General features: G+C 59.3%; 2 protein-coding genes across 3 annotated transcripts in view; both read left to right on the forward strand.

Moving 5' to 3' along the window:
• Nucleotides 1–7,671, forward strand: part of SYNGAP1 (synaptic Ras GTPase activating protein 1) — a 33,904-nt gene extending 26,233 nt beyond the window's left edge. Inside the window, exons 16-20 of one of the 2 annotated variants that reach the window (XM_070933324.1) lie at nt 1,640–1,686; nt 4,942–5,140; nt 5,260–5,471; nt 5,772–5,859; nt 7,495–7,671. In XM_070933324.1, the coding sequence (XP_070789425.1) occupies nt 1,640–1,686; nt 4,942–5,140; nt 5,260–5,471; nt 5,772–5,859; nt 7,495–7,650 (702 nt within the window). In that variant the 3' untranslated portion in view covers nt 7,651–7,671. Of the gene's footprint in view, nt 1–1,639; nt 1,687–4,941; nt 5,141–5,259; nt 5,472–5,771; nt 5,874–7,494 lie in introns of both variants that reach the window. The other variant, XM_070933325.1, reaches the window with a different exon arrangement.
• A 2,235-nt stretch (nt 7,672–9,906) lies between these two features.
• Nucleotides 9,907–11,361, forward strand: ZBTB9 (zinc finger and BTB domain containing 9). The gene has a single exon (XM_070936217.1). It carries the CDS (start codon nt 9,907–9,909, stop codon nt 11,359–11,361), a length of 1,455 nt encoding a protein of 484 aa, XP_070792318.1.
• The last annotated feature ends 3,276 nt before the right edge of the window (nt 11,362–14,637 follow it).

A 14,637-nucleotide genomic window follows, 5' to 3' on the forward strand; every position in this document is an offset into this window, starting at 1 on the left:
TGTCATCATCTTTTTTATAGTGTGGTCTTACCAAGGCATTATAAAGTGGTATTAGCACTTCATGTGACCTTGATTCTGTCCCTCTATGAATGCAGCCTAGGATTGCATTGGCATTTTTGGCCGCCTCCGCACATTCCTGGCTCATATTTAAGTGATTGCCCACTAGGATGCCAAGATCCCTCTGACAGTTGCTGCTCTTGAGCCAGGTTTCACCTAATCTGCAGCTACACAGTCGGTTTTTCTTGCCGAAGCATAAAACTGTTAGATTTAGCTTATCAGATACTTAGGAACTGAGGGCGCAGCAGCACAAGGAAACAACAATCAGTGACTCTGGTCAGGCATCAGCACCCTCACTGACAACTAAAAGCTACATGCGACCAGGCGCCATATAAACACAACACGTAGAACAGCCCCGTGCACATATTCTGGAGAGAGCCTGAAAGCTTGGAAGAATAAACATTTGTCCCCCGTGATTGACTCAGATTGGATCCCGCAAAGCCTCTCGCTGCCCCCTTCCTCCCCCCACAGCAACGTGGGAGTAGCAGCCTTTCTCTCGGTCTGGATGGAGGAGGAGAGCACATCCTGTCAAAAAGCCGCAGTGTCAATGTATCGGAGTCACGGGACAGATTTTGCTGCAGGTGATCGCCACGACCACGAGTGTCGGCACTGCCAAATTGAGTGGCGTTCCTGGGTCAGAGGACGTGGGATGGTCCAGGAAGCAACCACCTCTTTGTCCCCCAGGGCCATTGTGACCACAGCCAGGGCTAGGCGCACCCAGTGTCCAGGGACAGGCGCAGCTGCAGCCCACTCCTTCCAGAATGAAGAGGGTGTGGTGCCCACCCTCTGCCTGGCTTCAGACCAGCCCTTTGGATTGGCAGAGTGACTGGCAGGCTGCCTTGTACCTGGAGAAGCCGAGCAGGCAGGGCAGCACTGGCCTGGTCAGTCCTTCCTGCTGGGCTCCACCGGTGGGATTGCTCTGCCAGTCGGGGAAAAGTTGGACCATCCCGAAGGGCGATACTCTGGTGTAGAGAAACATTGGTTGGCAGCAAAACCAGCAAATGGGAACGTGTCAGCCTCAGCTTTGAGTTTGGGGTTTTCTTTCCTGGATACTGAAGGAAGCATACCTGACATAACGGCTTGAACTTCAGCAGTCACCTTCAGTGCTAGTTGGGTAATCCAGAATCGGTCAAAGCAACCCTCCAAGGCACCTTGGTCTGCCTAGTGTAATCCTGGGGCTGTTTCTTGAACTTCTCTCCCTCCCCCTTTGCCAGGAGTAGGGAATCTTCTCCCAGACATGCCTTTTCCTCCGGTTTTGTTCCTCCCCGATGTCCACCCTTTGCTATGGTTGGCTCCGGGTCTTGCTGGCAAGTCTTTGCACTCTCTCCGGCAGCCATGGTGACGTTACAGTCCTCCTTGAGACTGTGTGTGTGTGACATGCGCCCATGGCCCTCTTTTTGGGACGAGTTTGCATCCGGAACATGAAAAGAAAGCAAGGACGGAGTCACCCCTAATTAGTGTGAAGCTCCAGCTGCCCCGGGTCTTCACCCGCCCTGGAGGTTCCTGCTGCCCCCAACCGCTCCCAAGTGAAATGCTGGCAGCAACTGGAGGCAACCCTGGGAGAAGGCCTGGGGCAGTGCAGGGAGCCTGGGGGAGCCCGGGTGGTGGTGGTGGTGGTAGTGGTGGGGCCCACGACTTGCTGTCTTTTCCCCTCGAGTGAGGGGTCAGCAAAGGACCCTAAGCCTGAAGAGGTGGACAGATTTGGGCTATGCTCCTGCCCATGGGAGGACTTACTGCTTCTTGGGGAATCTTCAACCCTTACCCCGATGACGACAGCTGCAGGGATCATCCCCCAACTGGCCGCAGTTTGGCTTCAAGTACTGAGAGCTGGACTCAAAAGGAATCGGTGCAGTTGTGGCTGGATGTTAGCAGCTGACCCTGGACTGACTCTTAGCAACTCTTCCAATAGCCATTCATCATCTCCCCCTCCTCCTGAGAGCCCCCTCCCTCCCCGGCCAGGGAGGAGGGAGGGAGCTTGTAGAGAAAGTGTGCCCGTCACTTCTATAGGAGCCCTGCTTGGGCAACATATGCCCTGGTGGCGCAGTGGTTAGAATGCAGGATGGCAGGGAAACTCTGCATTCCCACTACCATCAGTTCGATCCTGACTGGGTCAAGGTTGACTCAGCTTTCCATCCTTCCGAGGTCGGTAAAATGAGGACTTGGATTGTTGCAGGCAAGATGCTGACTCTGTAAAACGCTTAGAGAGGGCTGTAAAAATACTGTGAAGCGTTATGTGTAAGTCTAAGTGCTTATTGCTGTAACCCCTGTCCTGCCCAGCTGCCAAGGAGGACGTCCACATTCATGCAGACGCTTGCAGTCCTTGCTCAACGAGGAGACACAAACTGAACTGCAGGAGGCCCAGCATGAACCCTGACCCTCCCAAAAGCCCCCCTCCCCCGAGAAGCATGGCTGTCCCTTCTCTCTCAGAGTGGCAGCAGTAGCGAAGGGTTGATGAGGAGAGGCCCCGTGAGGCCCTCCAGGATTGGGCCCGGGGCCCTTTCATCTAAATTCAGGCTGAGCAGCAGAGCGACCCCCTGCCCCTCCCCGGGGATTTGAAAGCCTCTGGGATTTTGTCAGGAATGAGATGGGTGGCTACAGAAATGAAATCAACCAATCAAATAAATCTCTGACACTGCAGAGATGTTGGAGGAAAGGAAAAGAGCACAATTTTCTCAACCTGAGATTCTCCGGCATCACAAAAGATGGCATTTTGAAATTTGGAAAGGGCAAGAGAGTTTACTGTCTCCAAAATGAGGTGTGTGTGGGGGGATACCAATCGGCTTTGTAGGGAAGTATCTAGAGTGGTTTGCTTTGAGATTTCCTTGAGCAGAGGATCTTGGCTGAGGGATGGCCCTCCCCTGTGCCCCCCCACCCCACCTGCCTTAGGCGATCTGGGGAAATGTGGACCCTCCTTGGCAACCCCGGCCCACCAAGAGCAGCTCCCCCACAGATCCTAGTACCTAGATGGTACCGCCCCAGGCGCCTGATGGAACCTGATAGGTTCCAGATGGAGCTTGGGCCAATCCCCGAGGTTCTGGCTCACGCCTCGACTGGAGACCTAGTGGCCGCCTGGGACAGGGTGGCTGCTGGAGCTCTGGATCGAGTCGTGCCTTTGCGGCCTCTGACCCGGCGCCAATCTCACCTGGCTCCTTGGTTCACCGAGGAGCTGAGGGAGATGAAGCACCGGAAAAGACGCCTAGAGAGTAGTTGGAGGGCCAGTCTTTCTGAATCGGACCGGACACTGGTAAGATCTCATATTAGGAATTACCTAGTGGCGATAAAAGCAGCAAAATGTACTCATTTTGCTGCTCTTATTGCGTCATCAGATAATCGCCCGGCCACCCTGTTTAGGGTGATCCGCTCCCTGCTCCACCAGGAAGCACGGGAGGACCCCTTAGAGGGAAGAGCCGAGGATTTTGTTCAGTATCTGAACCACTACGGTGGTTCTCCTCCTTTCTCTCCGACCGGTCATACGGATCTGGATGGGGAGAAACAGGCTCAGGCTCAACCTATCTAAGACCGAGTGGCTGTGGTTTCCGACGTCCCGATATAGTCAGCTGGTGCCATCCTTGACTATTGGGGGCGAATCATTGGGCCCCACGGAAAGGGCTCACAACTTGGGCGTCCTCCTGGATTCACGGCTGTCTTTAGAAGAGCATTTGACGGTTGTGACCGGGAGGATTTTTCATCAGGTTCGCCTGATCCGCCAGTTGCGTCCCTTTCTAGATCGGGACTCCCTACGCAGAGTCACTCATGCCCTCGTCACCTTTCGTCTGGACTATTGTAACGCTCTCTACATGGGGCTCCCCTTGAGGTGCACTCGGAGGCTCCAACTGGCGCAGAGTGCGGCCGCGTGGGTGGTTATGGGAGCGACATGGAGTTCCCATGTAACACCTCTCCTGCGTGAGCTGCATTGGCTCCCGGTGGTCTTCCGAGTGCGCTTCAAGGTTTTGGTTATCACCTTTAAAGCGCTCCATGGCTTAGGACCTGGTTATCTACGGGACCGCCTGCTACCACCAATAGCCTCCCATTGGCCAGTATGCTCCTATAGAGGGGCTCCTCCGGGTGCCGTCGGCCAAACAATGTCAACTGGCGGCCCCTAGGGGGAGAGCCTTCTCTGTGGGGGCACCTACGATCTGGAACGAGCTCCCCCCTGGAGATACGGAGGTCCCGGATCTGCACACCTTCCGTTGCGTGCTTAAGACTTTTTTATTTCATCAAGCTGGCCTGGCCTAAATCTCCCCTTTTTAAATGTAAATTTTAATTTGTTTTTAAATTATGGGGTATTTTAAATTTGTTTCAGCCAAATTATTTAATTCGTTTTTATTCTATTTAAAATTTTTGTATTTATGTATTTTATTCTGTGGCTGTTCACCGCCCTGAGTCCTTCGGGAGTAGGGCGGTATAGAAATCCAATGAAATAAATAAATAAATAAGATCCTCATGCAAGGAAATCTGAGCAGAGCTTGGGCTCTGGGGTCCAACTGGTGGTGACCCCAACTCAAACTGATCTCGCCACTGATAATAGTGACGATGGTCTAATCCTCTTGGGGTATTGAACATTTCAGTTGGTTGCAGTTCCTGAGAATTAGAAGAAGGGAATGTAAATAGCGGACTGATAGGGAGGAAGGGAGCTGGAAAACCAAGGAAAAGGGGGCCCTGGGTACCCCACCAGTTCTCCCTGGTCCATGTTGGGCTAGGGACCAAAAAAGGCTGTCCGATGTCCCAAACCGAGCACTGGTGGCCCAGGAAATCTGTGGCCCGGTGTTGGTGGTACATAGCTTCCTGTTGCCCACCTCTCTCTTTTCCTGGTGTGCCCCCCGCAAAGCCAATGTTTTTTTTTTGGCACATTGCCATTTGGAAGACGGGGTGAGTGTGCACTGATCTCATCCCTCCTCTAACCCGCCAGACCTCGCACACGCCCTCCACGCTGAATCCCATCCTGCCGGCCTCGGAGCGGACTGTGGCCTGGGTCTCCAACATGCCCCACCTCTCGGCGGACATCGAGAGCTCCCACATCGAGCGGGAGGAGTTCAAGCTGAAGGAATACTCCAAGTCCATGGATGAGAGTCGGCTGGACCGCGTGAGCCTCCCTCTGGGGCGCCCCCCCCCTTGGGCTGGGGAGAGGCAGTGGCCCCACCGTAGGCCTGGGTCCCGCAGGGCTGCCCTGCCTGAGGCTCCTCTCCCCCCCCCCCGTTGTAGGTGAAGGAGTATGAGGAGGAGATCCACTCGCTGAAGGAACGCTTGCACATGTCCAACCGGAAACTGGAGGAGTACGAGAGGCGCCTGCTGAGCCAGGAGGAGCAGACTGGAAAGATACTGCAGCAGTACCAGCAGCGCCTGGAGCAGAGTGAGAAGCGCCTCCGGCAGCAGCAGGTGGAGAAGGACTCGCAGATCAAGAGCATCATTGGCAGGTGAGCTGCAGGGCGGGGCTGCCGGGGGGGGGGGGGAGAACATCAGGGAGGGTTCCCCCTGGTTTCTTCATCCTGTGGGTGGGGGGGCCACTGGCAACAGGGGGGACTGTGTGCGGCTCCTGGAGCTGGCAGGGCATGTGGGAAGGGGTGCTCCTCACCGGCGGGGCCCCAGCAGCGGTCTCTGGGGCCCCGCCGCTTTTGGGAGCCCCCGTTCCCGCAGCTGCTGGCGGCCCCGGCTCCCGCCGCCTGCCTGCCGGGTGGGGGGGCCCGGATTGACTCCAGTGAAGCTTGTCCCTGCAGGTTGATGCTAGTGGAGGAGGAGCTGCGCAGGGATCACTCGGCCGCCCTCGACACCTCCGAACCGCGGAAGCGGCTGCTCGACGCTCAGGTGGAAATTACAATGTCATTGTCCTTTCCCATGTCTCCATCCACCATCTGCCCTCCCCCCGTCCTCGTCTTCCCCCCTCCCCCGCTTGCTCCCCTGGATGTGGCTGCTGTTCTCTGCCCGTGGGGTTGGTAGCGTCAGGAACAGGGGCCCCTAGCAGTGGGATTGGAGCTCCTTGCCTTCTTAGTGCCCAGCCCTGCCCTCCCGAGAGGGCCGTGGGGCAGCTGGGTGGGTGGAGGAAATGCACAGGGTACCTGGAGACAGCAGCAAAGGAGGTGGCAGGAGGTCCCGGGTACAGCACAGATGGAAGGGGGCAGGACAGCTCCCCTCGTTCCCCTTGGCCCCCTGGCCAGAACGCCACTAGGCCCCTGGGTGAACATGGGCCACCAAGGCCCCTGCGGTTGGGTGGAGGGGGGGCTCCCCAGACCCAGAGGCTCTGGCCAGACCTGAGAAGCGCACCTGATGCCTGTGGGTGGAGGATGTGTCTCCGTGGGTCTGGCAAGTCGCCCTACAGCAGCCCCCCCGACTGCCTACCTTCTCTGCGGTGCTGCGGCCGCCCCGGGCCCCCCTGACCCCCTGTGTTTTCTCCGTTTCATCCTAGCTGTTTACCAGGTAACTCTGTGTGGCCCCGGTTTTGTCACTTGAGGGACCAGGGGACCCCGCCATCCATGTGGGGCAGACCAGGTGGGTCTTGCAGGCACTGCTTCTCCAGCCCCCCCATATTCCCTCGGCTGGGATGGGCCCCGTTTCTGCCCCCCGTGGCCCAACATCCTCTGCTGGTGAGGGTGGGGTGTTCAGAGGTTGCGCTAAGGGGTCCTCTGTTGCTGTGCCCAGCATGTCACCCCCTCACACTGCTGCCCCCCATCATGGCCACCCTTCCTTCCATCTCTCGTCTTGTCTGCCAACAGCATGCCATGTGGGGGGTGGGGGCAGGGGGAAGCACAGGCACATGGGCCATCTGAGCACTCACCTATCTGTGCGTGCGTGGGTGGGTGGGTGGGGCAATGGGGGAGGGGTGCAGGAGGAACCCCCTCCCTTGGAAAGGGGCCAGCAGCCAGTGGACACTTGAGAGGTTAGTGCCAGAGGCAGGTGGGGAGGCTGCCCGGTGACCCCTTGGTGAACTGGGGAGTGAGGAGGGGGGAGGTCACCCTTGGAGGGCTCTGGGGTGCCTGGCTGGCCCCTCCCCCAAACTTTGTGACAAAGACAATTGCAACAGATCTCTATCCTCTGACCTGGTTGAGTCCCTCCCCCCCCAGGGCAGGAAGTTGGGGTCCCTCAGCCTCCAGTCCTTACCAGGAGGGAAGCCCCATCTGACCACCTCCAACTGCCAGATCATTTGCTACTTGGTCACCCCTGAAAATTGGAGTGCCACAGGGACCCTAATTTCAGTTGCTGGGAGAGCTGAGGGCCTGGGGGGGCTGGCTGGGGGAAGAAAAGAGAAGCTCTCTTCCTTGGGGGAGGCCCCCCACCTTCATCGTGGAAGGCCCTGTGAGTTGGGGTGGGGGGGGGAGCCTTCCTGCTGGGAGGGAGGGGTCGATGAGGGAGGTGGGGGGGAATCAAAGCAGGTGCCTTGCGAGTGCCTGGGCCCCCTAACCGTAATAAATAAGGGGGCGCTCTCCCCTTCTCGCTCTCTTGCAGGAGAGGCAGCTTTCCGCCGTGGGTGCAGCAAACCCGCGTCTGAGCGGCGTTATGGGTCCGCCCTGGAACGGGATCCTACCCGGGCAACCGCCTCCGCTCCCGCGACTCCAGATCACGGAAAATGGAGAGTTTCGCAGCACCGCGTCTGAGCACTAGCGACTGCCCCCTGCCTCGTCCCGCCCCCCCACCAGCCAGCGGGCAGCCGTGGGGCGGTGGGTGGGGCGGGGGGCTAGTCTGGAATCACACGCCGGGGGCCGGGGAAGGGTCCGGAGGCATTCAGGGTGTTTTATAGCAGGACAGAGACGACAATCTTACCTACCCCTCGTGCCCGCCTGGGACCGCCCGTTCTTGGACAGAGCCGTGGACGGTGCCTCCCCCTCCCCTCCCCTCCCCCGTACTTCTCAGGAGTGGCATCCCTCCCCCCGACTCTTCACTTTTCTCAAGGCAGCGGCGGAAGGGGGTCTCCAGCCCTCCCCTCTGCCCCCCAACCTCTGCGTTGCTGGGGAAGGACGCGTGGCCTCGGGGGAGGGCAGGCTGGTCCCGGTTCCCCCTTCGAGCGCTCTCCTCAGCCGGCCGCTGGGACGGTTGGGGGGTCCCTCCCGCACGGGCCCCCTCCCCTCGCGCCTTCCCGGGGGCCATGACGGCGAGGCAGGGCGGGGGGCCAGGGCGTAGGGGGTCGGTCCCTCCCCAAGAGCACCACTAGGCCTGCCCCCTTCTCCCCCCCCAGTAATCTGTGCCCCCTTCTCTGACAAAGGGCTTTGCCTCTCTGTACAGCATCCCTCCCCCCCGCAGGACTCCCTGGGGGTCTCTCTTCTTGGGGCGGGGGGCCAATGCAGGGAGAGGGGAGCTCCCTTCTTCCTCCCCTTCCCCGTCTCCCGTCTCCCCGGAGGGGGCTCATCAAACTCGCAAAAGAAGCCATTTTTCGGAACTGCCCAGCTGCAGGGTGCTGCTCAGGGCGGGGCGGGGCTCGTGCCCCCCGCCGGAGAAAGCGAAGGGAGGGGACCGGCTCCCGACTCGACTCGTGTGGTGCTCGCTCGCGTCCGTCTGTCCGTCCGTCCGTCCGTCGTGCTCGTCCCGGGGCTGCCGCTGGGTGGAAGTGTTTGGCGCGCGCCGCTGCTTCGTCGTGGTGTTTCTTTCTCGCTCTCCCGCTGCATCCCCCCTCCCCCCCACGCCGTCCGTCCCCCCCCTCCGTGTCCCCCCCAGCCATTCTCCTCCCCCTCCTCCCCCTTTTCTTTGGTAGGACTCCCCGCCCCCTCCTTTCTTTTCTCCCCCCCCCCGGACAATGACAGGGGCTCAGGTGAGCACCGTAGATATTTATACGTATTATGATGAATATGATGAATTATTATTACTCTTATGACGATGACTCCAAGTTTGTACATATGTGAATCCCCCCCCCCCCCACCCGCTGCCTGACCCCCATGGACTGCCTTCCCCTGCCCCGGCTGTAATTACGCGGGATTTGTACTGTACATAGACGAGTGCGCGTCCTCCCCCCCTGTACAGAGACCCCCCCTCTCCCCTCCCAGTCCGCGGAAGGGGGTTCAGGCCGCTCGGCTCCCCCCCCCCGCTTTCTCTCCTCCTCCCTCTCTTTCCAGCTCTCGGGGTTATTTTATGTCAGATTTATTTTTTTCTCATTTTTTTCCTGGAGTGTGTGGTGACAACAGAAGAAAATGTTTAATAAAAGCAGTTGGTCTTTTATGCCACGTCTCTCGTTCGGGCATTTCGGGGGGGGGGGCGGTGTGTGTGCGTGGGGGTCCCGCCGCAGGGAAAGGGGCGAAGGCCGGCGCGCAGGGAGGAGGAGGCGGCGGGGGCTGCGCTCTCCTGGCGCCCGCGTGGGGTGGGGATCGTGTGGAGGCAGCCGGGAGCAGACCCGGGTCACCTGGACGGAACGCCGGAACGAAGCCGCGGGAAGGCCACGTGGCTGGGAGTCCTGCGCGCCACGCCCACTCCGCGTCCAGCCAATCGGGGGAAGGCCCGCCCATCCGTATTGCGTCCTTAGCGAGGGACTGGAAGAAAAAACAAACACCGCCTATGGGCGCGCAGGTCCAATCGGCGAGCAGATCTACATCCGGGTCAGTAGTTATCACCGCCTCTCGCTGCTGTCCCGGATGACGCTACAGGGCGGGCAAAACTTCGAAACACCGCCCCCATCTCCGGACGCTCTCTGATTGGCCCGGAAAGGAGCGGGAGGTCGGACAGTAACCACTTTCCGGCTCCTAATTGGGCGAGGCGCTTGGGGGCGGGGCCGCTTCCGTCGGCGGCCTCCCTTCCGATCCCCCCGCGGGGATCCCCAGCGTGCGGGAACCAGGCTCGCTCCTCCTTCCCTGCGCCTGCGCAGAGGGCGTCCCAGCTCCCGGGGGCGGGGCTCGCCTGAGCATGTGCAGAGCAGATCCTCCCGCGGGGGCGGCCATGGAGGCGGAGGGTCCGCGCAGCGTGCAGATCGAGTTCCCGCACTACGCGGCGGGGCTGCTGGAGTCGCTGAACCGGCACCGGCTGGAGGGCAAGTTCTGCGACCTGTCGGTGCACGTGCAGGGCCGCGTCTTCCAGGCCCACAAGAGCGTCCTGGCCGCCGCCTCGCCTTACTTCCACGACAAGCTGCTGCTGCGCGACGCCGGCCGCCTCGTCCTGCCGGGCGCCATCGAGCCGGAAGCCTTCGAGAACCTGCTGCAGCTCATCTACTCGGGCCGCCTGCGGCTGCTGCTCGACGCCCTGCCCGGGCACCTGCTGGCGGCCAGCGGGCTGCAGATGTGGCAGGTGGTGGACCAGTGCTCGGGCATCCTGAAGGAGCTGGAGGCGGCCGGAGGGCCCCTCTCCTACAGCCGCCCCTGGGCCGCCCGCGCCGCCGAGAGCCCCAGCAGCAGCGGCGGCGGCGGCGGCGGACACCGCCCGGGCCTCCGGGAGGACGGCGGAGGAGGGTCCGGCCGCCCCCGCCGCCCGCGGCGCTTGGACGAGGAGGAGGAGGAGGAGGTGGTGAAGATCCGGGTGTCCCAGGAGGAAGAGGAGGAGGAGGAGGAAGAGGAGGAGGAGGAGGAGGAAGAGGACCGGCAGGCCCAGATCTGCAGCGGCTCTGCTGACCGGCCGGTGAAGGTGGTTTTGGACGAGGAGGAAGAGGAGGAGGAAGAGGGCCGCCGCGGCAGGGGCCGTCCTGGCAAAGGCCCCAGGGAGCCGGGCCCTGCCTTTGCTTCGCCCCACGAGGCCCCCAAAGTCTTCTACATCAAGCAGGAACATTTCGACCCCGAGGAGGTCGCTTCCTCCGTGCTGGGGAGCAGCCCGGCCTCCTGCCTCTCTGAGGCTGGCTACCTGAAATCCCTGGGCCGGCCCCCGGGTGTGTCTGAGGTGCCGGGCCTCTGCCAGCCGGAGATCCAGGCCGGTGGGCAGCTCGGCTACCTCCCCCTGCCCAGCGGGGCATCCACGGCTCCTGGCTGCTTGGCCGGGAAGTCCCAGGCCCTTTCCACAGACTCTGTGGCGGCTTTCCCCGAGAGCTCGTGGAAGCCCGTGGACCTGCACGGCAACGAGATCCTTGCCCATGCTGTGCACGGCCAGGCGGTGCATGCGCCTGTCAAGCTGATGTCTGCGCCTGACGGGAAGAAGTTTGGCTGCCTGTGCGGGAAGCGCTTCGCTGTGAAGCCCAAGCGGGACCGGCATATCATGCTGACCTTCAGCCTGCGGCCCTTCGGCTGCTCCGTTTGCAACAAGAAGTTCAAGCTGAAGCACCACCTGACGGAGCACATGAAGACCCACGACGGGAACCTGCACGCCTGCCAGGACTGTGGCCGCAAGTTCCGTGTCCAGAGCTGCTTCCTGAAGCACAAGGAGCTCTGCAAGGGGCAGGGCTGGGCCACCGCCTGCTGGACCTACAAGTAGGGCGGGCGGGGGTGGGGGGGCTGCCGAAAGCAGAAGTGGGGCTTGGCTTGCTTTCCCCCCAAACTCCATCCAAGGGTGGGGGGCTGAGAGCAGGGTGGGTTGCCTGTCTTCTTGCTCGGCTGGTCTTCCTGGGGGGGGGAGGGAGCGAGCATGGGAATATCTGGGGTGCTCCCATGTGGCCCTCTCCCCTGAAGAGATATGGATGCCGGAAGCAGATTTTCCTTCTTCTGCCAGTATCATCCTCTTTCCCACCCCCAAAAATGTGGGAATTGTGGGCCGGGAATTCCTTGGACGGTAATGCTGCTGTTGCTCTTCCAGGTGCCAACAGCTCTGTGGGCTTCTGCACCAGTCAAGAGGCCGAGTCTCCCGAGCAGCCGTCTCTGCAGGGCAGGCCATCTTGGTGGGAGGCACTGAGTTGAGTCCTCTGGCCACAATCTGACCTCCTAGGGCCTCAGCGTGAAGGCCCTTCTCTTGGGTGCTTGAAAGAATCAAGAAGTGGGTGGGGACCCCCTCGAGGGGCTGCTGCTTAGTGAGCAAAGCCTGTGCTGGGGAGTGGGCAGTGGCTTCCAGGAACACCGTGTCCTGGCCAGCAAACTGCCGAGGTTTGGGCTGGTTGGCTTCAGTGGCTAGGAAGCCCTACTCCTGGAGTTCCTGGGCCCCCCACCCACCCAATGGGAGAGTGAGGGGTGAACGGGTGCCAGGAAGGGGCCCTCCAATCTTTTCATGAAGGCATGGGATGAAGAGAGGGGGAGTGGCTAGGTGGGACACTTCAGCCTGGAGCCCAGAAACAAACCTGGAAGGTCAGAGGAAATGAGCCGGCTGTAGCGATGCAGAATTGAGAATCAAACGCCAAAACACTCTAGGATGGGGGGGGGGATGTGTCCAGTAACACTTAGGGAGACGAACCACAGGAACTTGGGTGGAAGTCTAAGCCATCCTGGTGGAATTGCTCAGTCCGTTAAGAGGCGGCCGGGTGTGGCAGCCACAGAGACAGCAAAGGCCATTTGAGGCTGCCTTACTAGAAATACAATTTCCGAATTGCAAAGAAATCTTCCCCTCAACTGGGCTCTGTGGACTGTTCATTTTTGAGCATCAAGAATGACTGAGACAAATTAGCAAGATTGAAGAAAAGCTGGAAATCTTTGGCTTGGACTGCCCCGGGGGTGGTGGACTGGATGGCCTCAAGGGGCCCCTCTGGTTCCCCTGCCAGTGAATTCTCCCCGTTTTGTACCCAGATGAGTCCAAAGGGATGTTTAAGCAAAACTGGGCACAGTGAATTCTTGGGGAGGGGCTCCTGGCCACTGCAGACCCCCCATCCCACAGGAAGACTCCCAGGAGTCACCGCTGCCCCCCTCCTGCTCCCCCCTCCTTTGGAAGCCATGAGGTGGGGCCTGGGCTGGCCTCTTGCTCAGCTGTTCACCCTGCTGCTGCTGCCGCCGCCGCCGGTTCCCTGATGGAAAAGATGCCCCCGGAGGATGGGGGTTCCTGGCTGAGGCACTCTGGTGGGACCTTCTTCCCTGGGGGGGAGGGGGGAGCAGCAGTTTCTCAGGGAAGGGGTCTCAGCTGGGCTGCAGATGTTCTGGCTCAGATGCAGATTGGAAGACCCACAATTGGGGTTTTTATTTCCCGAGTTTTTGATGACGTCTTCACCCCTGTTTTCCAGAGATGTCGAGGCAATTTTTCTCTGGCACTGAAAGGAGTTTGGTTCTAATTCAGACACTGTTATGTTTTTTGACACATAGTCACCAATGAAGGAGAAATGCTTAATCACGATGGGTGAGCGATTTCATTCTGGGACTGGGCCGAGGTGGCTTTCCATGCAAGGAGCCGGGAGGCAGTTTGGCGCATTGGGGCTTTTCAGGGACCGGCACGGCTCTGCGGTGGGACACGCTCAGCTGTGCCCAAAAGGGGGGGGGGGTGTTTGGTGCATCCAGAGGGGAGCTGAACCCCGTATGGCGATGGTGCTTTTCTGATCTGTGAATCCAGCTGGCATCAAAACTGTGTGCCAGGGCTGAGGCAGGCGGGGCGAACAGCCCAGAGTTTGGCCCCGTTTGCAGGGAGCCCTCCTGGAGGCTGCGGTGACTGTGTCTCTTGGGGGAGGGAGCGGCCAAGGCAGATTTGGGGGCCACAATAGAGCTGCTGCTTTTCCCAGCACAACCAATTTCATAATCTGGGCAGTTCTTCTGAATCCATAAATTTTATTATCCTTTTAATATTGAATGAGAACGTGGAAGATGTGTCCAGCTGCACACAACATGGACTTATCTCTAGGCCACCTGAGACACTCACAGCACTGGCTGCTTTCCCCTGTTCCCCGCCACAGACTGGGAGGGATTCCCAAGGTGGTGGCCCCGTGGCCTAGCATGTAAAGGGGTTGGGCAGGCAGGCAGCCACTGCTGAGAGAGGAACTGGGGGGGGGGGCTTTCTTGCCTCCACACCCTGTTGCATTCATCCTGGCGGGCTCCTCATGAGTAGGTTCAGATTAGAGATAGCACAAGGACAGGTGTTTCTCGTGATGAGAGCAGCGAACAAAAGGCTGCCATCTTTTATTAGTTATCAAAATACAGCGTCATCAGAAGGCGTTATTATGGCTACACATCTCATATTACATAGACAAAATAGAAAAGCATCCATATATTCTCCATATAAGTTTCACATTCTTACCAATTACAGTAAATCACGTGAATTCTAGGAGAGCAATACTTAAGGTGCAAAACAAAACTTAACTCTGGCTGTGTTATCATATTTGGCTTTGTTCCCAGCATCCCATCACCTGCCAACAGAGAGGCCCCGTTCTACAAGGAGATGTCTCTGCTTATGCAGGCACAGCCTATGTTATTAACAAAGAGAGAACGAATAGGGCCCTTCAGAGAGTATCCATATGAACCCGCTTTTCATAGTCAGATTATTTCGGTGCTAAACTCCATACACGTGTCCAACCAGTTAAACTGGTCTATACATGTACTATGGCCACCGCATTCCCACACACCCAAATGGGGTGGGTGGTTTCTGCAGCTGGGTTAGCTTTTGACCGGGCACCCTCTGCTGCCTGGCCTTAAAGGCTCCATCCCTTGCAGCTTTGGGGACTGACCCCATCTCTCCCTCTCCTCGTCTGACCCAGCAGCTGCAGTGCCCCCCCCATTTCCTGGGCTTGGATGCAGAAGGGGAGGGCGACAGAGGTTCTGCCTTCCTCCCCTGTGCCCGCTCTGCATTTCTTTTTATTTTCGACTTTGCCCAAAAAGCTAGAAGAATCTCTCTCTCAGATCAGCTATTAAA

The sequence above is a fragment of the Pituophis catenifer genome, unplaced genomic scaffold (assembly GCF_029215685.1).
Source record: "Pituophis catenifer annectens isolate HBS135680 unplaced genomic scaffold, rPitCat1.0.hap2 SCAF_2, whole genome shotgun sequence".
In the NCBI taxonomy this organism is placed as follows: Eukaryota; Metazoa; Chordata; class Lepidosauria; order Squamata; family Colubridae; genus Pituophis; species Pituophis catenifer.